Source organism: Trichosurus vulpecula, chromosome 8, assembly GCF_011100635.1.
Source record: "Trichosurus vulpecula isolate mTriVul1 chromosome 8, mTriVul1.pri, whole genome shotgun sequence".
In the NCBI taxonomy this organism is placed as follows: Eukaryota; Metazoa; Chordata; class Mammalia; order Diprotodontia; family Phalangeridae; genus Trichosurus; species Trichosurus vulpecula.
Genome location: NC_050580.1, coordinates 167,199,871 through 167,225,602, shown reverse-complemented (window position 1 = coordinate 167,225,602; position 25,732 = coordinate 167,199,871). Strand labels below are relative to the sequence as shown.

Sequence of the window (25,732 nt, the reverse complement as noted above, 5' to 3'; positions counted from 1 at the left end):
TATGATAAAATTTTCATGACTTAGCTTTATTCATTGACTTATACTGCTTTTCAGCAGTAACACCATTATGAAGAGAATTTCATTTTAAGAAAGACAAGCTGCTATGCACATGAAATTCTACTTAATCTACTGGAAAACAAATAGTCTAGCATGCAGCACCAGAAGGAGAAAGAGGCTGGCAGCCTTCTTTGAATGACCTGTTTAGGAGATTCTAAAATCAGATGACATAGTTCTGCTCACCATCGTGCCTGGTAGCCTCGAACATATCTCTGAATAGTAATAGCCGCCTTCCTCATACGCAGATATTTCTTTCGCAGCAACCAGCCCCGAATTGTCTTCTGGATACGGATACAGGCAGCCCTCAACTTGTCTGCCCTTATTTTTTCCAAGTAAGCTACTTGCCCCGCTCGGAAAAATATCTTGTTCTTACCAAACTGGTATTTATCTTTATCCTATTTTCAGAGAAAAAATGCATATTCAGAAGCAAGATTAATAGTTATTTAAATAAAAGGTCAGAACAGAAAAGAAAACAAAGATTGTCTAAAAGCAGAATCAGTGGAGGTGAAACTACATCTAACATTTTTGCTAAATCAGCAATTAACTAATGGAGCCAAATTTTGATCCTAGGCACTTCTGTACAAAATTTCTAAGATTAGTGAGCTTAAGGAAGTGGAAGGGATTTTACGGAAGGCTATAATGACAAATACTTTCCAGAGCTCTTCTACCTGGGAATATTATTTGAGGCCAAAACTTGGTTGTGGGACTTAGGGTAGATTTTTTGTTAGCTTGGTTGTATTTTAAACATCTCAAGGAAATGGAGATGTTGATATTCTCTCTGATTGATTCATGCAGTAAATGTCTGTATTCCAGGTGAAAGCTGAGGGGACAAAAACACCAAGAATAAGATAAGTTTAAAAGTGCACAAAATTAGAGAAAATTAAGACTGATATATTTATATCGAGTAAGCTTTACTTTAAAGTTGTTATTGTTTGTTTCAACTATAGTGTTATTGAGGCTTTTTTAAAAAATCTTAAATACATGTTAAAATATAGGGGAAGCTGAAGGCCTTCTAAGAAATTCAAAGCCATTTTTAGAAAATGAAGGTCAATATGGCACCTAGACCTTCAGAGTTAAAAGATATCTGAGTGGTCATCTACTCAACACTCCTAATTTCAGTGAGAAGGAAACTAAGGACCCTGAGTGACTACAGCTTGCCCAAGGCCACACAGCTAGGACATGGAGGAGGCAGGACTTGAATCCAAGTCTTTGGGTTCCAAGCCCACTGCTCTTTCCACTGCACCGTGTGGCCTCTTCTATTATGAACAATAGGCAGGATGGAGCAGATACCCTGTGGTGGGCCTCGGAGTGAAGTATGCATCAGGTGAACCATTCATTTAGAAAGCAATATGAAAGGAACCCACATGATCCAACATTCTCATGAACATACAGAAAAGACAACTACCATTTTCACTGACATGAGAAGAATAGCTCACAAGAAAAAATCAGAAAGCTTCACCTGAATCAGGACCTTCTGAATTCTGTCTTTTCCCTATCCCCCCTTCCTCCCCAAATTACTTTGCATTTACTTTGTATGTATTTTTACATTAACATGATTTTCCCGGGGTAGAACGTAAGCTCCTTGAGGGCAGGTACTGTTTCATTCTTGTCTTGGCAATACCAGCATGTTGCATAGTGCCTGGCATGTAGTAGGTGCTTAATGAATGCTTGCAGATTTTGATTTCTACAGAAATACATAAAGACCATACAGAACTAACCTCCCAGGACTTGGGGTGGAATACAAATAGTAGAGGGTAAGGAGTTTTTGGGCTTGTCTTTGCATCTCTAGTATCTAGTACAGTACCTAGTATATACTAAGTAGATGTTCAATAAACACATGTTGGATTAAACCAACAAAAGAGAAACTAAAAGGAGTTTTCTCTCCTCTCTCTGACCACTGCTCTAGACCAAGCCTTGCCTTCTTTCTTCTCTCAGAGGTTCCATGCACTAAAATCAAGCTACAACTCAAGATGTCTGCCACCTATCTCACCAAAGCCCTATGAATAGGAAACATGGCATCATGGATAGAGGGTTGAACTTGGAATAAGGAAAACCTGTGTTCAGATCCTGCCTCTGACAATAGCTGCATGAACATGTCCCAAATAAGTGCTGGGCAGATCAAAATGAGCTAAAAAGAAATGAAATTCTAATGAAAAATGGAATGCAATTAAAAAAGTAAAAATTATCTAACTATACTGCTTCCAGGTTCATCCTTCATAAAAAGCTGATTTTGTCATGACCCTCCCAGTTCCAAAACTTTCGATCAAATGCAACAAGTATTTACTAAGTACTTACTATGTGCTAGGCACCATACTAGGTGCTGGGATATAAAGACAAAAAGAAAACAATTGCTTGCCCTCAAGGAGCACAGATTTTACTGAAGGGGAAACCATTCATTGTTGTTATTGTTGTTGGGGGAAGGGGTGGGAGGAGGGAGAATCATGAAGAGACTCAGGAAGTGGCCTAGAGTCATGCTTTAAAGCAGGCCTGCACAAACTGTGGCATGCCAAAGGATTTCGGGTGGCCTGTGAAATCCTCTATGTTTTTTCATTGGCCACCCTAAATCCTTTGGTGTGCCTGCTTCAAAGGCAGCTGGTGACTACAGGCCAAAGAAATGAGGAGGGGAAACATTCCGGGTTTGGAAGGTCATTTTCACAAAGGCATGGAGCAAAGAAAAGGAATGTCACTCACAAGGGAACAACAGCAAACAGAACAGTCTGGCTGGGACACAGAGTGTATGCAAGCCTTGATTACTTCCCTAGTACCAATAAGACAAACTCTTAGTTCTGCATTTCAAGGCCTTGGCTGATCTTCTCTCTCCTCTATATAAACTCTCTGTTTCAACCAAACTGGGCTACTCAGTGAACCAAGAGCATGCCTTGGGCTTTCTTTCTTCAATACCCTTTTTGGGCAAAATTCCCTTCACTCCTGTACCTACAACCCAGATCTTATAATGTATGAACTCCTTTTTCTGTTTGTTGGTCTAAATTCTATCCATACTTCAAGATTTCCCTCTTATCTGAAGCCTTCTCTGACAACTTCAACAAGAAGGTAGTCTGATGTTGTTATTTGTCCCATAGGTATATGTATTATTACCTTAACTAGCTTGTAAGCCCCTCTAATGGGCTTAAGCCCCACTAAGTGAAAGATGTACTTTAATTCCTTGTATCTCTCACAGTGCCAAGCATGGTGTCTTACACAAAGAAGAAACCAATTAGGCATTTATTATTGCTGGTTTTCCAAAAACAGAAAAGGCGAAAATTATTTGGCCAAAAGGTACTGTCTGACTGCCAAACAGCTTCTGTTCCAGTCCCAGGCCATATAACACTGCCAAAGAACTCAGTTCAATCCTTCCTACCATCACTGAACCCCTAAAAAACTCTCTGCTCTGCCTGGATCCTCAATAAACTGTCTCAATCTGCTGTCATTCTTTAATTCCAATTTTACGTTAATTCAGTCTAGTCTTCTTTTCCCCACCAAAAGTTTTAAATGGATGCTCCTAATAGCCTTAAACAATCAAAATCAAATAGACTCTTAAGGCAAAAATCTGTCAACCAAAAGTTCAATAAAAAGGTCTCCTACCAGTATCAGTTTCTCTAATACATTTTTGCAAGTCTGCTTCCTGTCAGTAAGTACATCTTTTTGCTTCATCAAGACACGATAGCGACTAAAAAATTCCTGATATGTCCACCTGCCAAAAGAAGTCAACAAAAGCTTAGTTAAATATTTGGGAATGTCTCCCACTAAAAACAATCTCTGACTTAAGAAATACCTGGCCTACCTGGAGGGGAAACCTGCTGCACTAATTCGGATAGTTTCCAAGACACCACATGCCCTCAACTGCTGTACTGCCCGCTTTTCATCAAATCTACAAGTGAAAATGCAAAATTGTTATTGTACAAGAAGCATTCGTGTAGCCAAGCAGAAGTGTGACTACAGCTACCATTTGCTGCCTATTATTTTGCTCTATAAGAATTAGCTGATAAAAACATGATACTATGAAAGAAAAAGAAAGGAACTGATGGTTCTAAAGATATAGAAGTTAATAGTGAAAAAAAAATTAGTCATGAAGGCAGGTCAGTGATTAACAGTGAGAATATGAACATACAAAAGGCTATAGTCAAGTTTGTGCCAAAGTACACCTGACCATGAGTCAGGATCATATCTCTAAGTGTCTAGCTCCTATAGTACTTAAAGTAGGCTTAAAAGACCATCCTTTCAAATGTTTTAATACTCCCAAGGACCTTTGCACTCAATCTCAGTTACGGCCACAATAACCACACCTTTGCCTTGGTTCAACTTGAAACTTTCAGTTTTGTTTATGTTTTCTTCTCACTCTATCCTTCAGTCTACTTAATTCTCTTTTAATAATAATAATAGTAATAGAAATAGTAATAATAATCATAACAATAGCTAGTATTTTTATAGTGCTTTAAAATTTACAAAACACTTTATATGTTATTTCATTTGGTGATTCTCACAACAACCTTGGGAGGTAAGTATTGTTATGATCTCCATGTTACAGATGAGGAGACGAGGCCAACAGAAGTTAACTGACTTGCCCAGGGTCCATGGTTAATAAGTATCTGGGACTAGATTTGAACTCAGGTCTTCCTAACTCAAAGTCTAGAGCTCTACTTACTGTGCCACCTAACTGTCTCAAGTTATCTTCTTTTCCAAGTGACAATAACATAGTAACTTCTTTCCCAGAGTCATTAAATATGCTTTTTTCAAGAGAGAAGCTAAAAAATAAACTTACGTAAATGGAAACTTGAAGTCATTTGGTTTAATACAGCGCACATAATGGGGAGTTGTAGCATTGAGGGTCTCCATCAGAAGATGAAGAGAGTTTCTGAACTACATGAAAAATGAGAGAAAAGAGGAGTCAAAGGTATAAGCAAGAGTTAGATTAACTTTAAGACCATATTATCTTGTTCATGGTTTTTTTTTTACTGTACCAAAAATTATCAGTAAGTCAAATAGGAATGAAACCTGTGAAAAAGAAGATATCAATGGAGTATCTCCTTTCAAAAGGGTATGTTTTCCATTACAGTAGGAATGATTTCATAATAGTGGATATTGATTAGAGGTTTACAATTCATGAAGGTAACAAACCTGTGAGACGAGCAGAACAACCACTGTAATGGCATTTATAGCCGTGAAAAACAAAGCTAAGAAGGTTTAAGCAATATGTCCCAGGTCACACTAGTTGAGATTCAAACCCAGATATTTTGATTTCAAGTCTGGATCTCTTCCTATCACACCAAAGTGCCTCTTTTAAATGCTCTTCTAATGTCACTGGTGCAAAACACATTGGCACCTATCATCCTGACTTCTTAAATACAGAAAGGCAATTGCTAAAGGCTACTAGAGCTGAAAGCAACAGCAATTTAAGTTTGAGCATTGTAGATTTAATTTGAAAAACACAAATCCTTCCTCTACCATCTTCAATCCATATAATTTGATTCAGAGTGATATTTAAGTATTATGGACATGAATATCTTGCTCGGTTTTGAGGTTTACCTCAAAATTAATTTTTCTTTTGGCTAAAAATTGTTGAAAAACATAGTTACTACCCAGAAGGCAGCTGGGTTCAGTGGATAGAGGATGGGTCCTGGAGTCAGGAAGATCTGAGATCAAATTCAGCCTTAGATACCTACTAATTGTGTGACTGGGCAAGTTCATTTAATCCCCATTTGCCTCAGTTCCTCAACTGTAAAATGGGGACACAATGGAGAAGGAAATGGCAAACCACTCAAGTATCTTTGCCAAGAAAACCCTATGGAAAAAGTCCACAAGGTCACAAAAAGTTGGATACAACTGAACAACAGTCTAGGAGGCAGTGTGGTACAGGAGACAGGAGTCAGAGGAATGGATTCAAATGCTGCCTCTGACTCACATTAGGTGTGTGAGCTTAGACAAGGCACCCCTAGGAACCAGTGTCCTTATCTGTAAAATAAAGGAGTTGGACTAGACAGCCACTGACATTCCTTCCAACTCCAAATCTGCAATCCTATGAAGTTAGCGTGTGTGTGTGTGTGTGTGTGTGTGTGTGTGTGTGTGTGTGTGTGTAACTGATTTCTTCCCTGTGGGAAACTCCAGGTGCAAAAACTCCCTCTATACTCCACAAATTGATGGACTGATGATTTGCCTGTAATTTATAATCTAAGACAGTTGCCTAGGACATAGACAGGTTTAGAGGTCCATGATCATAACACTGGTGTGTGTCGGAAGCAGGGTGATTTGAACCCAAGTCTTCCTAAATCCAAGGCTGACCCTTTATCAGCTATGTCATTTTGTCTCTACACACACACAGACACACACACGCTCTCGCTCTCTCTCTGTCTCTCTGTCTCTCTCCTCTCCTCTCCTCTCTTAAAGATTTAGAGCCAGAAAAGACCTCAGAAACCATCAAGCCCAGACACCTCATTTTTAGATGAGGAATTGAAGCTTCTCATGAACGCTAACATTATTCAGATTCCAGTGGCATGAAACTGAAAGCACAGTATTATCTCACTTGTGGAGCTCTTTGTCCATCATCCTGATCTGGCAGAAACCAAGTTTACTAAGCTTAAAAGCAGACCAGATGTTTATTTATTATTAAATTGGACATCCCTGGAGGGGGCAAAGGAATATCCCAAGCCTCTCCTTTTCCTAAAAAGAAGATGCTGCTTAGTGATATTTTGTGAATACTGTTTTTTAAATAGTGTTTTTAGCTTATTCTCCAGGCCCTGAGGCAAAATGATTATAAAGGGAAAAAATTTCTATACACAAATTCCTCCCCCAACCCCCCACCCCCGCAATTCTTGTTAGGTGGGGTTGGGGAGGGCCTAGCTTAAGGACTAACTTGAGAGCTGTTATACTCCTTAAAGCTTATCCCACTGGCTACTGGGTAAAAGGCCAGGCCGTGACCATAAAGGTGTTTTCACATCTTAGATAAAGGTCAGATGTGTCTATTTTGTACCTACCAACCACCAAGCCTCAAAAATGCAGCATCCATGATTAGAAGCAGCCTTGCACAATTTAAGTTAAAAGCAAACAAAGACAAGCAATGCTTTGTTTTCTCTGAGGTCCTTAGGGTTAGGAACTGGAAGTCTGCCTCATTTATTCATTCATTCAACAACCATTTATTTAGAGTGTGCCACGAAAGAGAAGACATAGTTTTTGACCTTCAGTAGCTTAGGCTCTATGTAAGAAGTACATATATGAAACAGAGAAAAAGATCAAGATTAGTCTAGTACAAACTCAAAGGCCTGGTGGAATTGAGAAATGGGTAAAATCTGTTTTGGTTGAACAGAATCAGAAAAGGATTCGTAAAAAAGATGGGGATGCAGGTAGAGGAGGGCTTTGAAGAGTGTGTAGGATTAGGGTTGGTAGAATGTGTTGGGGATCCTATTCAATTAAACAAGCATTTTTTAAATCATTTATTATGTGTCAGGTAGTATGCTAGCCAGGATTAAAGACAAAAAAAAATTTTGTGTCTTCAATGAGCTTACATTCTAAGCATTAAGTATCGGGGTTAATTGAGAAGAGGCAAAGAAAGTATGTGTCATAACTGATGTTAGAAAAGGAAGAAGATAGCTATGTACCACTCACCTGGTGCCCCACAGTTTTCTTATGCTCTTTTGTTGTCTGGCCTGGTCTAACCTTAGTTGGCTTTATGGGAGTTCTAGAGAGTGGAGTACGCCCAGAAGGAGTGGCTGAAGAGGGACTAATGGCTTTTTCATCATCTTGAAATAATTCTGGGAGCATCTTAAACTATGTCACAAACAGAAAAAAAAACATTAAAAGTGGAATAAAAATATAAACCTAGTGAAAAAACAATATGATATTCCACAACTGTAGTACATAACTTCAAATGACCCTAGAAAAATGCTTTCAGACTAACACTCCACGAAGACTATAAGATTCAATGGCAAAGAAACAGTAGAGGATTTAAAGACAGATGTCAAAACAATACAGTTGGAAGAAAAGTTGTGTCATTCTACAACACAAATTTGATAAATTAATTCATGAAAATTTTTTTTTCTTTTCTCCTTTCTTGATATCTTTTGTCTTTACATCACCACTATTTTGAATATACCCCTTCTTCTTACACTACGCAGTGAACCATCCCTTGTAATAAAGAAAAAAGAAAGACAAAAATACCATTCGGCAAAACCAACACATCAGCTGCATCCACAGTTCTAACACCACCTCTGCCAAGAAGGTGGGGAGGCGCATTTTATCAACTCTTCTCCAGGACAAAGACTCATGGTCACTACAACCACAGCGTTAGGATTGGAAAGTTTATTTGCTCTTTCCATTTACATTGTTGTCATGCTTCTGCTTAATTCATTATGAACCAGTTCATATAAAACTTTCCAAAAGAAACTTTTAATATGAAAATTGTATTGCTGCCCTAGTGTTTCATTATAAAACATAAGCTTTCATCTTAATATGACAGTGTAACATGGCAATTTGTTTGCATCGTGAAGAAAACACTTCCATAGAAACTCAGCCTCAATTCAATTAAACAGGAAACTTTTATTAATGTCTACTATGTGCAAAGTACTGGAGGGAACATAAAGTTTAAATAAATCATAATACCAATGCTTTCATGAACATGACAGAGAGTAGATGTGTGCCCCATAGAGCCAAACAAATAAATAAATAACAACCATTTATATAGTCCTTTGAAACTCGTATTTTATGTTCATAATTTCATTTCATTTCCAAAATAATCCTGTGAGGTAACTGCTATAGCTCTTTTTATTCTTCAAGGCTCAGCTTAAGAAGTAGAGACAAGATGGCAGAATATCAGGAAACAGAAAAGCAAGCTCTCCTCCACTTCTACCCCCTCAAGAAAAAAAAATCCCTCAAAACAGATCTAGAAAATGCAATAGACTGAATTTTGATGGGGAAATCCAATTAAATACAACATTGAGTCATTTCTCCAGCCCATATTGGCATAGGGACACAGAGAGATCTATGGACATTGGAATTTGGCCAAGAAATCAGGCTTTAACAAACACTCCATTATATGGACAGGCTGGGCACAAGGCCAAGAAGAGTTCCCAGGCCCATACTAGGGCACTGTGTGCAGGGTGTGGGAACAGGTGCCAACCACCTAGTTGAGTCATCATTGATGTTCTCTTGGTCATCTTTTGTTATATTTTGTGATTTTGGTATCTCCACCCCCCCCCTTTTTTTTTCCAGATATCTTGAGAATATCTCAAAGCTCTTAAAAATGTGCTACCTCCAGCACAGACCGCTTTTGTATAAACCAACCATATTTGGTTTTGTTAAACTTATTTTCCATCTTGGTTTTCTTTAGTGCCATTCTAACTTTCTCAGGCAGCACATCTGAAGCTGTTATGTCCAAATGTGATGGCTTCATTGTCCTTGCTGATGAAAAGAGTTTGTTTTGAAATCTTGACAGATTTCCACCTTTTTTGTTTATTTTTCTTCTTTCAGCTTCATCCTTAAATGTCATGGGTTTGAACATGCTCATTAAGCTTTCTTAAAACTTGTTTCTCATTATTTTATTAGGTTATACTGCTCATATTCTTCCACCATCAATTTCTAACAAGATTAATTAAATCAAATACATTAACTCTACTTAGAGCTTTAAGATTTATAAAGCATTAGGGGCAGCTAGGTGGCACAGTGAGTAGCGCACCAGCCCTGGAGTCAGGAGGACCTGAGTTCAAATCTGGCCTTCAACACTTGACACATGTACTAGCTGTGTGATCTTGGGCAAGTCACTTAACCCCAATTGCCCTGCCCCTCCCCCCAAAAAAGATTGATAAAGCAATTTCCTCATAGGAACACTACGAAGTGGACATCCTTCTGCTCAAATCCACAGACATATGCTAGCCAATTAACTTTAAAAATCCAACAACCATTTCTAAAGCATAGTAATATATAAGGTACTGCCTTAGTAGATGAGGATATAATGAAAACTTTTTTAAAATGCATGTCTGCCTTTAAGGAGCTTGTCTTCTATTGGGTAGGTAGGGAGGGGAGAGGCAGGTAGAAAGGAGAAGATAGCCCAGACAAGAAAGTCAATACAAAGTAATTTAAAGAAGGAGACAGTGTTTATAACTGGGGAGATTCAGAAAGGCCTCATAGATCTATAAGAAGGTGGCAGCCATGAAGTGCTTTACAAGAAGTGTGGGATTCCATGGACCACAGTCAAAGAAGGGAGTACATGCCAGACATAAGTGATTGCTTGTACAAAAGAAGCTTTTAGAAGGAAATTTTCAGAGTCAACATGGCACAGTGGAGTGAAAATGAGGTTCAAGTCCTGCCTCTGACACATTCTGATTGTGTGGTCCTAAGCAGGTCACTTAACTCCTTAGTGTTCCTAGACGACTCTCTAAGGCTACACATATGCACACATACATATACATACCAACACACATACACATATACATACATACATATATGTACATGTACACACACACACACATCAATACAGGTATCAATCTATATAGTTAGAGGAATTTTCTTATCAGAAGGTACCAATATCTGTGAAATCACAAGTGTGATTTTTCCAAAGAAAAAAATAAAGAACTAGAAGAATTGTAATTCTTCTAAAACAAACCCAGATTACTTCTAAATTATGTTAATCCTTTAAAATAATACTATCCCCCAAACTAATCAACAATATATCAGAGAAATGGAGTCAAAATGTTAAGTGGGAGGGTCAGTATTTTTGCCCAGCTCACCCAACATACCCCTTCCACAACAACCTAGAAAACATGTCAGACCAAATTCTGATCAGTAAAGCCAAGAAAAAGTCATAATCATTTTTCTAGCCCAGAGAAACCTGCAGAAACTTCCAGGTTGCTAATAGTCCAATAGCAGAAACTCAACCACACACAAGCCAATAGACCCAAACCTGGGTCAGGAATTTGCAAATCTGATACCAAGAAGGCAGTGAATAAACCTCTTGTCAGATCATACCACTTTGGAAGCAGCAAAAACTTGCAGGCCCCTAGAAATGAGCTGTGAAAAAAGAAGAAGGTCATAACAAGATAGAAGTTTTAAAAAGGTATCCCCTCATACCCAGAAATGAGCAAAACCCAACACTAACATAAATTCCAATGTCAAGAAGTAGGCTAGAAGAATGAGCAATGGGAAAAAAAGGTCCGATCAGAAAGAATTCTCATGGTGAGAGGGAAGCTCAAGACACAAACATAGAAGAAGATAATAACTTTAAAACCTCTATAGGCAAAGCCTCAAAGTAAAATGCAGATCGGACACAAGTCTAACAAGAATTCTTAAAAGTTGGAGATATTTTTCAAAAAGACCAAAAATATTATTTTAAAAACCAAATAAGAGTGGTAGAGGAAAAAGTTGGAAAAGAAATGAGAGCTATTCAAAGGGAATTAACAGTTTCATAAAAGAGCTACAGAACATTATTGAAAAAAAATTTCCTTAAAAATAAGAACTGGAAAATTGATAAAAGTGGTACAAAACCTTACTGAAGAAAACTCTTTAAAAATCAGTATTGGCCAAATGGAACCCAGTGACTCCAGAATATATTTTTAAAATGATAGAACAAAATTAAAAGACTAAAAATAGAAGAAAACATGAAATATCTCAAAGGAAAAAGGACTGGCCTACAAAATAGATCTAGGAGTAAGAATTTAAGAATCATTGGACTACCTGAAAGCTGTGAACAACAACAACAAAAAAGATTCTACACATCACACTTTCAGAAACCACAAAGGAAAACTGCCCAGATATCTTAGACCCAGAAGGGAAAGTAGAAACCTAAAAAATCTACCAGTCACCTGAAAGAAACCCCAAAATGAAAATCCCCAGGAATATTGTATCCAAAATCCAGAACTCCCAGGTCAAGGAGAAAATACTGTATGTACCAAGAAATAAAGAATTCAAGGACCATGGAACTACATTCAGAAACATGCAAGATTTAGCATCTACTAGGAACAAAAGGAACAAAGGGCCTGAAAAGATATTCTGGAAGGCAAAAGAAGAAGAACCTATCCATCAAAACTGAGTATAATTCTATGGGAGAAGAAAAAATGATCATCTAGTGGAGAAGAAGGCTTTCAAACATTACTGATAAAAAGACCAAAGGTGAATATGAAATTTGTCATTCAAATTCAGGACTTGAGAGAAGCATGAAAAGGTAAATATGAGGGAGAAATCATGAGAGAATATATAAGGTTAAACTATTTATGTCTTTATATGGGGAAAGGATACATGTAATCCTCAGAACTTTATCATCTTAGAGGAAGTCTAATTAGACAAAGGGCTTAGGTATGCTCCTATTGTGCTGAAGAGATCTCAAAAGAAGAATAGAATGGCAGGGAAGAGGGGTGGGGAGAACAAGGAATGGGGAAAATTACCTCATTTAAAGGGGTGCAAAAAGAAGAGTTTATACAATGGAAGGGCAGTGGGGGTTGCAGGGAGTGGGGAGTGGGCAAAACCTGAGCTTTACTCTCATTTGAACTAGTTCAAGGAGGGAAGAATAAACATACACACATATTTAGGTATACGCATTCATTTTACCCAACAGAGAAGTAGAAGAGAAAATGTTAAGAAACAGGTTGGGGTGATTAAGAGAGAGAAGGGAGGAAATGGTCAGAACGGAAACAGACTCTTTTTTTCTGGAGGGGGGAAGACAGGGCAATTGGGGTTAAGTGACTTGCCCAAGGTCACACAGCTAGTAAGTGTGTCAAGTGTCTGAGGCCGAATTTGAACTCAAATCCTCCTGACTCCAGGGCCGGTGCTCTACTCATTGTGCCACCTAGCTGCCACAGCAAAATAGACTCTTAAGGAGGAAACAGGGTAAAAAAGAGAAAGATACATATAAGAAAATAGGATAGAAGGAAATACACATAGCAATCATAGCTGAGAACATGAATAAGATGATCTCAATCATAAAAAAGAAGATATCAGAATGGATTAGAAAACAGAAGCCAACAATGTGTCATTTGTAAGAAACACACTTTAAACACAAAAATACAAGAGTTAAAAATAAGGGACTGGAACAGAATCTACTATGCTTTTCTCCAAAGTAAAAAAGGCAGAGGTGACAATCATGATCTCAGATGTTGTTGTTGTTCAGTAGTTTCATTCGTGTCCAACTCTTTGTGAGTCCATTTGGGGTTCTCCTGGCAAAGATACTGAAGTGGTTTGCTACTTTCTTCTCCAGTTCATTTTATAGAAGAGGAACTAAGGCAAACAGGATTAAGTGACATAGCCAGTAAAAGTCTGAGGCCAGATTTTAACCCAGGAAGATGAGTCTTCCTGACTCTAGGCCTGGCATTCTATTCACTGTGCCACTTAGCTGCCCAAAAGCAAAAAGAGATCTAATTAAAAAAGATAAACAGGGAAACTACATTTTACTAAAAGACACTATAGGTAAAGAATTAATATCAATACAGAACATATATACACAAAATAGCATAACATCCAAATTCTTAAAGGAAAAGTTAAATGAGTAATTAGAGGAAATAGTAAAATTATCATTAGTGGAAAGCCTCATTTTACCCCTCTCAGAACTAGATAAATCTAACCATAAAATAAACAAGAAAGAAGTTAAGGAAATGAATAGAATTTTGGAAAAGTTAGATGAGATAGACATCTGGAGAATAGAGAATGGGAATATAAAAAAGAATATACTTATTTTTCAGCTGTATATTGTACCTTCACAAAAACTGGACCATGTATTAGGGCATAAAAACCTCATAGACACATTCAGAAAAGCAGAAACATATTAAGTGCTTCTTTTCCTGACCATAATGCAATAAATATTACATTCAGTAAAAGGCCTTTGAAGCACAGATTAAAAATTTATTTGAAACTAAATAACCTAATACTAAAGAATGAGTAGGTCAAAGAGCAAATCATAAAATCAATAATTTCATTAAATATGATTATAATAATAAGACAACACACCAAAATTTGTAGGATGCAGCCAAAGTTAGAATTTTTATATCTCTAAAAGCTTACATAATTCAAAAAGAAGATGAAGAAGAAGAAGAAGAAGAACAAGAAGAAGCAGCAGCAGCATATTAAGGAATTGGGCATGCAAATAAAAAATCTAGGAAAACAATAAATTAAAAACCCCCAACTAAACACCAAAATAAAAACCCTGAAAATCAAAGAAGAGATGAATAGAAGTGACAGTAAAAAAAAACAATCATTGAAACAATAAATAAAACTAGGAGCTAATTTTTTTAATGAAATAGATTAAACTGAAATAGACTGATTAAAAAAGGAAAGAAGAAAATCAAATGACTGTTATCAAAAGTTAGAAAGGTGATAACACAAAATAAGGAAGAAATAAAAGCAATAATTAGGAGCTTTTTTGCCCAACTATATGCCAATAAAACTGTCAATAAGTGAAATGGATGAATATTTACAAAAATACAAATTGCCTGGGTAAAGAGAACAGAAAACAGAATACTTAAATAATTTTATCTTGGAAAAAGAAATTAAATCATAAATGAGCTCCTAAGGAAAAATAAAAGAACAGACTAGATGAATTTACCGGCAAATTCTAACAAACATTTAAAGAATAATTAATTGCAAAACTATATAAACTGTTTGAAAAATTAGGTAAAGAAGGAGTCCTGTTCAATCCTTCTATGACACAGATATATTCTTGAAATTTAAACCAGCAAGAGTCAAAACAGAGGAGAAAAAACTGTGGATCAATTTCCCTAATGAATATCAATGTAAAAATTTTAAATAAAATTCTACCAAGGAGATTATAGCAATGTATCACAAAGATCATACACTATGACCAGGATGGATTTATACTAGGAATGGAGGGCTGGTTCAATACTAGGAAAACAGTAAGTATAATTGATCATATTTTTAAAAAATCACAGGATCATTTTAATAGATGTAGAAAAAGCTTTTGACAAAATATAACATTGATTTCTCTTTTAAAAAAATCACTAGAAAGCACAGGAATCAATGGAGCTTTCCATGAAATGATAAGTAGTATCTATCTCAACCCAAGAGCAAGCATTATCTATCAGAGTAAGCTAGAATTCTTTCTAATAAGATCAGGGGTGAAGTAAGGGCATCCATTATCACCATTACTGTTGAATATTTACTAGAAATGCTAGCTATAGAAGAAAATTTGGAACGGCAAAAAATAAATCTCTGTTCTTTTTACATACATACATGCATGTACACACACACACACACACACACACACCATATAGCAAAAATTATACAACATGGAAACACTATCAAAAGGGCTGCTGAAAGATAGGCACACAAAAAAAGCATAGGTGGAGCTGTGAATTGTTCCAGCCATTCTGGAAAGCAATTTAGAATTAAGCTTTTTAAAATGTGGCTGAACTTATCATGAAGATAATACACTATGACCAGGTAGGATTTATACCAGGAATGCCAGGCTGGTTCAATATTAGGAAAACTATCAGCAAAATTGACCATATCAACAACAAAACTAACAGAAGCCATATGGTTATCTCAATAGATACAGAAAAAGCTTCTGGCAAAATACAACACTCACTCCTATTAAAAACACTAGAGAGCATAGGAATAAATGGAGTTTTCCTTGAAATGTTTAAGTAGCATCTACCTAAAACCATCAGCAAGCATTATATGTAATGGAGATAAGCTAGAAGCATAAGATCAGGGGTGAAACAAGACTGTCATACTCTTATTCCATCACCATTGTTATTCAATATAGTACTAGAAACATTAATTTTAGCAAAAAGAAAAGAAAAAGAAATTGAAGGAATTAGAATAGGCAAAGAAGAAACAAAGCCATCACTCTTTGCATATGGTATGATGATATACTTAGAGAATATTAGAGGATCAAGTAAAAAAAAACTACTTGAAATAATAAACAACTTTAGCAAAGTTAAGGATATAAAATAAACCCACATAAATCATTGGCATTTCTACATATTACTAACAAAACCCAACACTAAGAGACAGAAAGAGAAATTCCATTTAAAGTTACTGTAGATATTATAAAATATTTGGGAGTCTACCTGCCAAAACAAACCCAGGAACTATATGAACACGATAACAGAACACTTTTCACACAAATAAAGTCAGATCTAAAGAGTTGGGAAAACATCAGGTGCTTATGGATAGGCCAAGCTAACATAATAAAAATGACAATTCTACCTAAACTAGTTTACTTATTAAGTGCCATATCAATCAAACTACCAAAAAATTATTTTGTAGAGCCAGGAAAAATAATAACAAAATTCATCTAGAAGAACAAAAGGTCCAGAATATCAAGACGACTAATGAAAAAAATGCTAGCCATACCAGATCTTAAATTGTATAATAAAGCAGGAATCATCAAAACTATTTGGTACTGGCTAAAAAACAGTGGAAGGTACACAAGACAAGTAGTCATTGACTATAGTAATCTACTGTTTGATAAAGCCAAAGACTCCAGCTTCTGGGATAAGAACTCATTATTTGACAAAAACTGCTGGGAAAAATGGAAAATAGTATGGCAGAAACTAGGCATAGACCAAGATCTTACACCATACGGGTATATGATTTAGATATAAAGGCTGATATTATAAAAAAACTGGGAGAGCAAGAAATAGGTTACCTGTCAGATTTATGGAGAACAGAAGAATTTATGACCAAAAAAGAGATAGAGAACATTATAAAATGCAAAAGGGATAATTTTTACTACATTAAATTGAAAAGGTTTTGCACAAGCAAAGCCAATGTAACTAAGATTAGGAGGGAAGCAGAAAACTGGGAAAGAATTTTTATAACCCGAGTCTCCAATAAAGGCCTCATTTCTAAAATAATAGAGAACTGAATCAAATCTACAAGATTACAAGTCATTCCCCAATTGATAAATGGTCAAAGGATATGAACAGGCAGTTTTCAGATGAAGAAATTAAGGCAAACAATAGTCATATGAAAAAATGCTCTAAATAACTATTGATTAGAGAAATGCAAATCAAAACAACTCTGAGGTATCACATTATACCTATCAGATTGGCTAACATGACAAAACAGGAAAATGAAAAATGGTGGAGAAGATGTAGGGAAAATTGGAACATTAATGCATTGTTGGTGGAGTTGTGAACTGATCCAACCATTCTGGAGAGCAATTTGGAACTATGCCCAAAGGGCTATAAAAATGTGCATACCCTTTGACCCAGCAACAACACTACTAGGTATGCATACCACAGAGATCATACAAATGAGATCACAAAAATGGGAAAAGACCCACATGTACAAAAATATTTAAAGCAGCTCTTTTTGTGGTAGCCAAGAACTGGAAACTGAGGGGATGCCCATAAGTCAGGAAATGGCTAAACAAGTCACGGTATATGAATGTAATGGAATACTATTGTGTTATAAGAAATGATGAGCAGGCAGACTTCAGAAAAACCTGGAGAGACTTGAATGAACTGATGCTGAGTGAAGGGAGCAGAACCAGGAGAACACTGTACACAATAATACCCACAATGTGCAATGGCTTTGATTGACTTATATCTTCACAGCAAAGCAAGGATCCAAGACAACTCCAAAAAGACTCATAATGGAAAATGCTATCCACATCCAGAAAAAGAACTATGGAGTCTGAATGTAGATTTAAGCATACTATTTGCTCTCTCTCTCTCTTTATTCATTTTGTTGTTGTTGTTTGTTTTGTCTTTTTCGTGGTTTCTCCCATTGGCTCTAATTCTTCTTTACAACATGACTAATGCATAAATAGGTGCAATATGAATGTATATGTAGAGCCTATATCAAATGATGTGCCATCTTGGGGAAGGACAGGAGAGATGGGGAAAAAATTTGGAACTCAAAATCTTAAAAAGAAAGATTGGAAAAGGAAAAAAAAAGTGGCTAAAATGTCTATACTCTTTAACCTGGCTAATCCACTATGAGGCATATACACCAAGGAGGTCAAAGATTGAAAGAGATATCCATTTATACCAAAATATTTACAGCAGTGCTTTTTGTAGTTGTTAAGAAAAGGAAACAACACAGTTGTGGCTCATCAACTGGGCAAGAGTAGTTTTTTAATGTGGTATCTTAATGTATTAGAATATTATTACTGTACTGTAAGAAATGATAAAGATGGTAGGGGGCAGAGCCAAGATGGCAGCTGGAAAGCAGGAACTTGCCTAGGGCTCTTCCCCAGGACCCTCCAAAGACCAATAAAAAATGGCTCTGAACAAATTCTACAACTGCAGCACCCACAGAATAGCAGAGGGAAGCAGGGCTCCAGCCCAGGGCAGCCTAGATTGTCGCTGGGTAGGGTCTATCGCATGGAGGTGGAAGTGGAGTGGAGCAGAGGCTACCGTGGGCTGCACCCAGACCAACCAGACCGGGAGCCAGGCAGAACAGGCCCTACTGCCCTGAATCAGTGAGCTGTGGCAGTTACCAGACTTCTCAACCCACAAACACTAAAGACAACAGAGAAGATTAGTGGGAAAAACTGGAGGGGACAGAGTGAAAGGAGTTCATGGTTCGGCCACCATGCTGGGGGCAGCAGAGGTGGTGCAGCTGCAGAACTACAGCTGCAGTTGCTTTTGGCCCCAAGCCCACCTGGTGGGAGGAATTAAGTGGCAAATCAGAGCTGGAGTGCAGAGCCTGCTTAGATCTGAGTCTGGTCCAGGTTGGCAGTTCTTGGGGGAGCAGGAGTGCAGGTGTGGCAGAGTTTGCTGTGTAGAAATAGCTCTGAAAACAACAGCACAGCCCCTCAAGATTGGGACAAAGTACTCTATACTCTATAAGCAGTCATACCCTGACAAAAAACTCAACAGTCAAATAGTTGGCTGGGAACATGGCCAGGCAGGGAAAATGGGCTCAGATTTAGACTTAGACCTTGGAATCTTTCTTTGGTGACAAAGGAGACCAAAACATACAGCCAGAAGACGTCAACAAAGTCAAAGAGCCTACATCAAAAGCCTCCAAGAAAAACATGAACTGGTCTCAGGCCATGGAAGAGCTCAAAAAGGATTTGGAAAAGCAAGTTAGAGAGGTAGAGGAAAAATTGGGAAGACAAATGAGAATGATGCAAGAAAACCATGAAAATTGTACAAGTCAATGACTTGCTAAAGGAGACCCAAAAATAACACCTTAAAAAATAGGCTAACTCAAATGGCAAATGGTAAAAAGCCAATGAGGAGAAGAATGCCTTGAAAGGCAGAATTACACAAATGTAAAAGGAGGTCCAAAAGACCACTGAAGAAAATACTACTTTAAAAATTAGATTGGAGCAAGTAGAAGCTAGTGACTTTATGAGAAATCAAGATATTATAAAACAGAACCAAAGGAATGAAAAAGTGGAAGACAATGTGAAATATCTCATTGGAAAAACCACTGACCTGGAGAATAGATCCAGGAGAGATAATTGAAAAACTATTGGACTACCTGAAAGTCATAATCCAAAAAAGAGCCTAGATATCATCTTTCAAGAAATTATCAAGGAGAACTGCCCTGATAGAGCCAGAGGGTAAAAGAGAAATCAAAAGAATCTACCAATTGCCTCCTGTAAAAGATCCCAAAAAGAAAACTCCTAGGAATATTGTCACCAAACTCCAGAGCTCCCAGATCAAGGAGAAAATACTGCAAGCAGCCACAAAGAAACAATTTGACTATTGTGGAAACACAATCAGGATAACACAAGATCTAGCAGCTTCTATATTAAGAGATCGAAGAGCTTGGAATATGATATTCCAGAGGTCAATGGGGCTAGGATTAAAACCAAGAATCACCTACCCAGAAAAACTGAGTATAATGCTCCAAGGCAAAATATGGATCTTCAACAAAATAGAGGACTTTCAAGCTTTCTCAGTGAAAAGACCAGAGCTGAATAGAAAATTTGACTTTCAAACACAAGAATCAAGAGAAGCATGAAAAGGTAAACAAGAAAGAGAAATCATAAGGGACTTACTAAAGTTGAACTGTTTTGTTTACATTCCTACATGGAAAGATGATGTGTATAATTCATGAGACCTCAGTATTAGGGTAGCTGAAGGGAATATACATATGTGTGTGTATATATATATATATATATATATATACACACATATACACACACACACACACACACACACACACACACACACACACACACATAGACAGAAGGCACAGGGTAAGTTGAATATGAAGTGATGATATCTAAAAAAAATCAAATTAAGAGATGAGAAAGGAATATATTGAGAGAGGGAGAGAAAGAATGGGTAAATTATCTCACATAAAAGTGGCAAGAAAAAGCAGATCTATAAGAAGGAAAGAGGAGGAAAGAGGAGGCAGGTGAGGGGGAATGAGTGAATCTTGTTCTCATCAGATTTGACCTGAGGAGGGAATAACATGCACACTTGATTGGGTATCTTATCCCACAGGAAAGAAGGAGGAAGGAGATAAAAAAAGGGGGGGGGGAACAATAGAATGGAAGGCAGCTGGGGGAGGAGGTAATCAAAAGCAAACACTTTTAAAAAGGGACAGGGTCAAGGGAGAAAACTGAATAAAGGGGGATAGGATAGGAAGGAGCAAAATATAGTTAGTCTTTCACAACTTGAGTATTGTGGAATGGTTTTGCATAATGATCCACATGTGACCTACGTTAAATTGTTTGCCTTCTTAGGGAGGGGTGGTGGGGAAGGAAGAGGGGAGAGAATTTGGAACTCAAAGTTTTAAAAGCAGATGTTCAAAAAAAAAGTTTTTGCATGCAACTAGGAAATAAGAAATCTATCTTGCCCTACAAGAAAGTAAGGGAAGTGGGGTGACAGTAGGGAGGGCTGAATGGGAAATGGGGCAATCAGAATATATGCCATCTTGGAGTGGGGGGAGGGTAGAAATGAGGAGAAAATTGTAATTCAAACTCTTGTGAAAATCAATGCTGAAAACTAAAAATATTAAATAAATATATAATAACTTTTACAAAATAAAAAAAAAAGAATCAGTGAGAAAAAAAAAGAAATGATAAAGATGAAGAATTCAGAGAAGCAGGAGAAGGCATCTGAACCAGTGCAAAGTAAAGTAAACAGCATCAAGAAAACAATGTGTATAATGACTATAACACTGTGAATGGAAAGGCCTCCAAGTGTAATTGTAATGACCAAGTCTAGCCCTGAAGAAGATAGGAGAAAATGCACCTACATTCCTTCTTTGCAAAACAGAACACTGAGCCAATATGTTAATTTTACTATAAATATTTTTTTCTTCTTTTTTAAAAAATTCTTCATTACAAGAGATAGTTCACTAGGGAGATGATAGGGAAGTACATGTGGAAATTAAGGTGATATAAAAATAAAAGACATCAATGAAAATAGCACATATATCTTGCCTACCTGTCATGTGCTACAGAACAAGAATTCACAACCTTCGACAGTTTTATAAAGATTCTTAAAACACACTAGGCCTTGAAAGCTTTGTATGAAGTAAATCTCCCATGGAAGCAAAACAAACTTGAAATGTAAAATTCTTTCTTAAACTGACTGACAGATGAGATGACTAATTATCATAAATGATTCATTAGCATTCATGATTACCTTCTGATGAATAAGTTCATCAGGAATCTTAGAAGACAAACATCTGTGCCTAGGGAATTAAGAGCTTAGAAATATTCTACCTAAGTTAAATAACCTTTAAAAAATATCATTCGCATCAGCATTTTATTAAACAAGCAGCAACACTGCCTGTTTGTAAATTTGTAGTTTCACCACTAATCCTAAAACAATAGTGAGTTGCAATTTTAAACCTAAAAAACAGAAAATTAAAAACAAATTCTGTATCATATTTCCTTTTAAAAAAAAGCTTTATAAACTATGCTGCCTGTGAATCATAAGGATAGGAAAAAGGAGGTTTGATTTTCCCCACAAAATTCGATTAGAATCACAATTTCACTTTAACTGTGATTGAGTGTTAAATTTGGCCATTTAATATTTAAATGATCCAGCCTAAAAATAAGAATCAATATTTTAAAAGCCATTGAAAACAAAAGTTTTTGCTCCAAGAGCAGTATTTAAATGCATACATGACACTGTACAGAAGCCAATTTCCTAAGTGGAAATCCTAGAACAAGAAAATGATAATGGAATAGTGCAGGCAGGCTTGCAGGAAGATTGCCATTTAACAACTAGTTATCTACAAAGTATCCAACCAAATAATTTTTACAAATCCCCACTTGGCTGAACTCCTATAGATTTCTCTATCGTGCCATCTGCAACCTCATCACCCTGCAAAATCACATCAGCCTGGGTATTCACACCTCATCAGTACCCTCTGCTCCCACAATCTCTGACTGGATGGCAGATCCATGCACCAAAGGTTCCAAGGCCAGCCATCTTTCATTTACTACCTGGTTGCACTCTTCTGGACTTTTCCAACGTGTCTCCATACTAGGTAGCTTTCCTTCTTTCCACCCTTAGCCCTTTCCAGCTTTCTTTTGTCATGTTGTCTTCTCCCATTAGATTGTAATCTCCTTGAGAGCAGGAAGTGGCTTTCTTTCTCATATTTGCATCACAACTGCTTAACACAGCACCTACCACATAATAGTTTGATTATATTGACTATTTTATGACCAGGGGAAAATATTTTCTATGGTTACCTTGCTTGATTTAAGAACTTTAATTTGTTCTTCAAAAACTGTATCCTTATTCTTCTCCAAGAAGCCTTCACACTGGTATTCAACCTGCAAACATATGGAAAAATTTAAATATTTAACCAAACTCTTCAATAACAACAACAAAAAGATTTTGAGCTACTTATTAATTTCAAGAAACACATCTTCAGTGCCTGCTGTTTGTAGGGCACTATGCTAGGAATGTTTCAGTTAGTCAAAACCATTTCTATTATAAAAGTGAAATTATAGGATCGAAGCCTATCAAAATTATAGTAAAACTCACCAGACGTTTTTATGAGAACCAATAATTTATGGATCCATAGGATTTCTGTTTGTTACCCTCAGTACTCTCAATGAACATACGAAAGGACTAATAAGAGTGGCTTGTCTTTCTGCCAGCCTCTTATCCCCTCCATAACCAGGCTGATCATAACGCCTGGAGTTTATCATCTGTCCCACTACAGACTGCTTCCCCCCCACCCCCACTTCCTCCGATGCCATAGTCATGTATCCTTGTGGCTCAGTAGAAACCATCTGGCAGAAATGAATTTCCCCTTTGGGAAAAAGGTTGCTAGTGAAAAAGAGTGAGAATAAATGGCGGGTTGGTGGAGAGAAAGTAGAAGAGCTAACACAGTTGAGGTAGGGTTTAAGGAAACAAGTTAATGTGAAAAATTCCAAGGTGCCATTTCATAGCGGCAAACTTCATAAGGATAAATTCATATGCTCCTTCCTCCACAGATTGTTATTCCCATCAGCCTACTCCTAAATTGAAAGATCACTTTGGAGCTTTTATGTCTCTAAGGGATATCTTAAGGTCTCCAGTCAAGATTATGGCAAACCTGGAAAGAAGACAGTCCCTAAAGGTAACCTTTGTAAAGACAGGTAAGTAACCCAGGCCCACTTACCATCTCAACCTCCACTCCCGTGCTGCAATCTAAAGATGCCTTATAAGACTTTCTAATATGTGTGAAATCCAGTGATAAAATCCAGTTATACACAGGATAACAATATTATTGATAACTCTCAATTATTTGACATCAAAATTCAAATGGGAGTGAAGTAAAAAAACAAAAACAAACAATACAGGTTAATCATCCCACAAAGCCATAAAATGAGAGAGAATCCTGAATAGTAGATAGAAATCTGGCCTCAAAACCAGGAAGACAAGTTCAAGTCTTTTCTTTGACACACAGTGGCAGTGAGATCCTGGGCTGATCTCAATGCCCTAGGTAACTCTCCAAAACTGTAACTTGTAGAAAAGGTACAGATTTGTATTGGTAGAGGGATTTTCTTCACTGGGGAGTTACCTATACCAATGAAATCACAGGTCCAGTCCCTATTCCCATCCCTAAGGCCATTATAGAATGCAACCTTTAGCAAAGAAGGAAAAAATTACCTGCTATTGGTTTCCCCCCACTTTTTTTCAACCTGAATCTTCTAAAGTTTAAAAGAAATAAACAAAAACAACCCACAGCAAAGCATCCTTACTTTGTCAGCAAAATGCTGAATGATAAAAGCTTTGTTTGATAGACGGGGTTTTTCAAAGAGTGCACATTTGTTCAAATGTGTGTTGTACAACTTCTGGGCCCATGTATCATCTGAACCTTTAGGCATCTAGAAAAGAAAGAGAAGGCAGCAGTTAGAACATAGCTGTGATGCTCATCTGAAGTAATTAAGATGGCAAACTGCACTTTCTGTCAATTACATAACACCTTTTACATAAACTTAAAGAGCTCTTCTATCTTCATGTTTCTGTGGACTCACTTTGATAGTCTGCATACCACAAACCAAATATTATAAAATCCTATAATTGAATATCTTCCCAAGGCTGACTTAGGGCATTCTTTTCCATTTTTTATTTAACATATTTCATCAAGTTGCAAATGAACAACTAAATGGGTTTTTATACTAAAAGACAAACTATTGAAAAAAATCTTATAGCTATGTGTATTCTTGACATGTTAGGAAATCAGGACAAGCTTATGGGAAGATGAAAATTATCGTATATATTGAACACATTCAGAAAGAGACAAAAAAAAATTTTTTATCAAATACCAGATGGGGAAGCAGTGGCTAGATAGCATCTAAAAAAGATCAGAGAATTTTAGTGGTACAAGCTCAATATAAATCAATAATGTGATAGAGGAGTCAAAAAATCTAATAGACTTTCATCTATAATAGGAGAGAGTCAAAAATGAGAAAGGTTATATTTTACCCACTATATTCTACTCTTTTTGGATATCTGGAAAATTAAGTGACATCTCTTGAGGACATTGGTAAACTGGAAAATATCCAAAGACAAGCAGCCAGGATCACAGAGTTAGAGCTAGAAAGGACCTCAGAGTTCAACTAATCCAACCACCTTTTTCTAAATGAGAAAACAGAAGCCCAGAAAGATTTAAATGACTTGCCTAAGATTACATAGGTAGTAAAAGATGCAGGACTTGGACCTAGGTCCTCTGACTTTAGATCTAGTATTCTCCCCTATATAACCATGCTATCATGTCTGTGTACCACTAAAGTCAGAAGCATACAACCAAAGTAGCTAAAATTCCATAAGCAGACCTTAAAAATGAAAAAAATACCTTGAAATTTTGGATAATAGGGGAATTTACATCTATCATCCAAATTTTTTGGTCAGAGTTGAGACTTCATTAGTGTAGGGAATTCACATGGTATCCCATCAATGCAGATTGGTATGTGGTGTATAGTGTTAGAGGACTGCCCAAATTGCTAAGGGATTAAATGATTAGCCCATGGTCACAGATATGATGTGTTAGAAGTATAAACCTATGTCTTTTTTACTCAAAGGCCTGACCTATATCCACTACTCTAGGCTGTCCCATCTATCATTGAATAACTGACTAAAATGAAGCCTCAAAGGTAGAAGGTGTTGAAAAATCTTGAGATTATACCATCTGAAGGAAATGGGAATGTTTAAGCAAGAGGAAAGACTTGAGGGAACATGGTAGCCTTCTTCTGGTAAATGAAGGAGGATCATAAAGAAGGAGAGATTAGTCTTGTGCTACTTAGCTCCAGAGTAAAGAACTAGGAATAAGGGGTAGAAGCTATAGAGAATCAGATTTAGGTTTAACATAAGGAAAAAGT

The 25,732-nt window shown here is 36.9% G+C and overlaps 1 protein-coding gene across 3 annotated transcripts in view; it reads right to left on the bottom strand.

Annotated features, from left to right (window-relative positions):
• The window catches only part of MYO5A (myosin VA), a 232,181-nt gene that overhangs the window by 76,018 nt on the left and 130,431 nt on the right, over positions 1-25,732 (bottom strand). For all 3 annotated transcript variants that reach the window (XM_036734147.1, XM_036734144.1, XM_036734145.1), the window contains exons 13-19: positions 24,113-24,238; positions 22,610-22,693; positions 7,654-7,815; positions 4,817-4,914; positions 3,839-3,925; positions 3,640-3,748; positions 241-452 (exon numbers count right to left, since the gene is read on the bottom strand). In XM_036734147.1, coding sequence (XP_036590042.1) covers positions 241-452; positions 3,640-3,748; positions 3,839-3,925; positions 4,817-4,914; positions 7,654-7,815; positions 22,610-22,693; positions 24,113-24,238 — 878 coding nt within the window. The remainder of the gene's footprint in view (positions 1-240; positions 453-3,639; positions 3,749-3,838; positions 3,926-4,816; positions 4,915-7,653; positions 7,816-22,609; positions 22,694-24,112; positions 24,239-25,732) is intronic.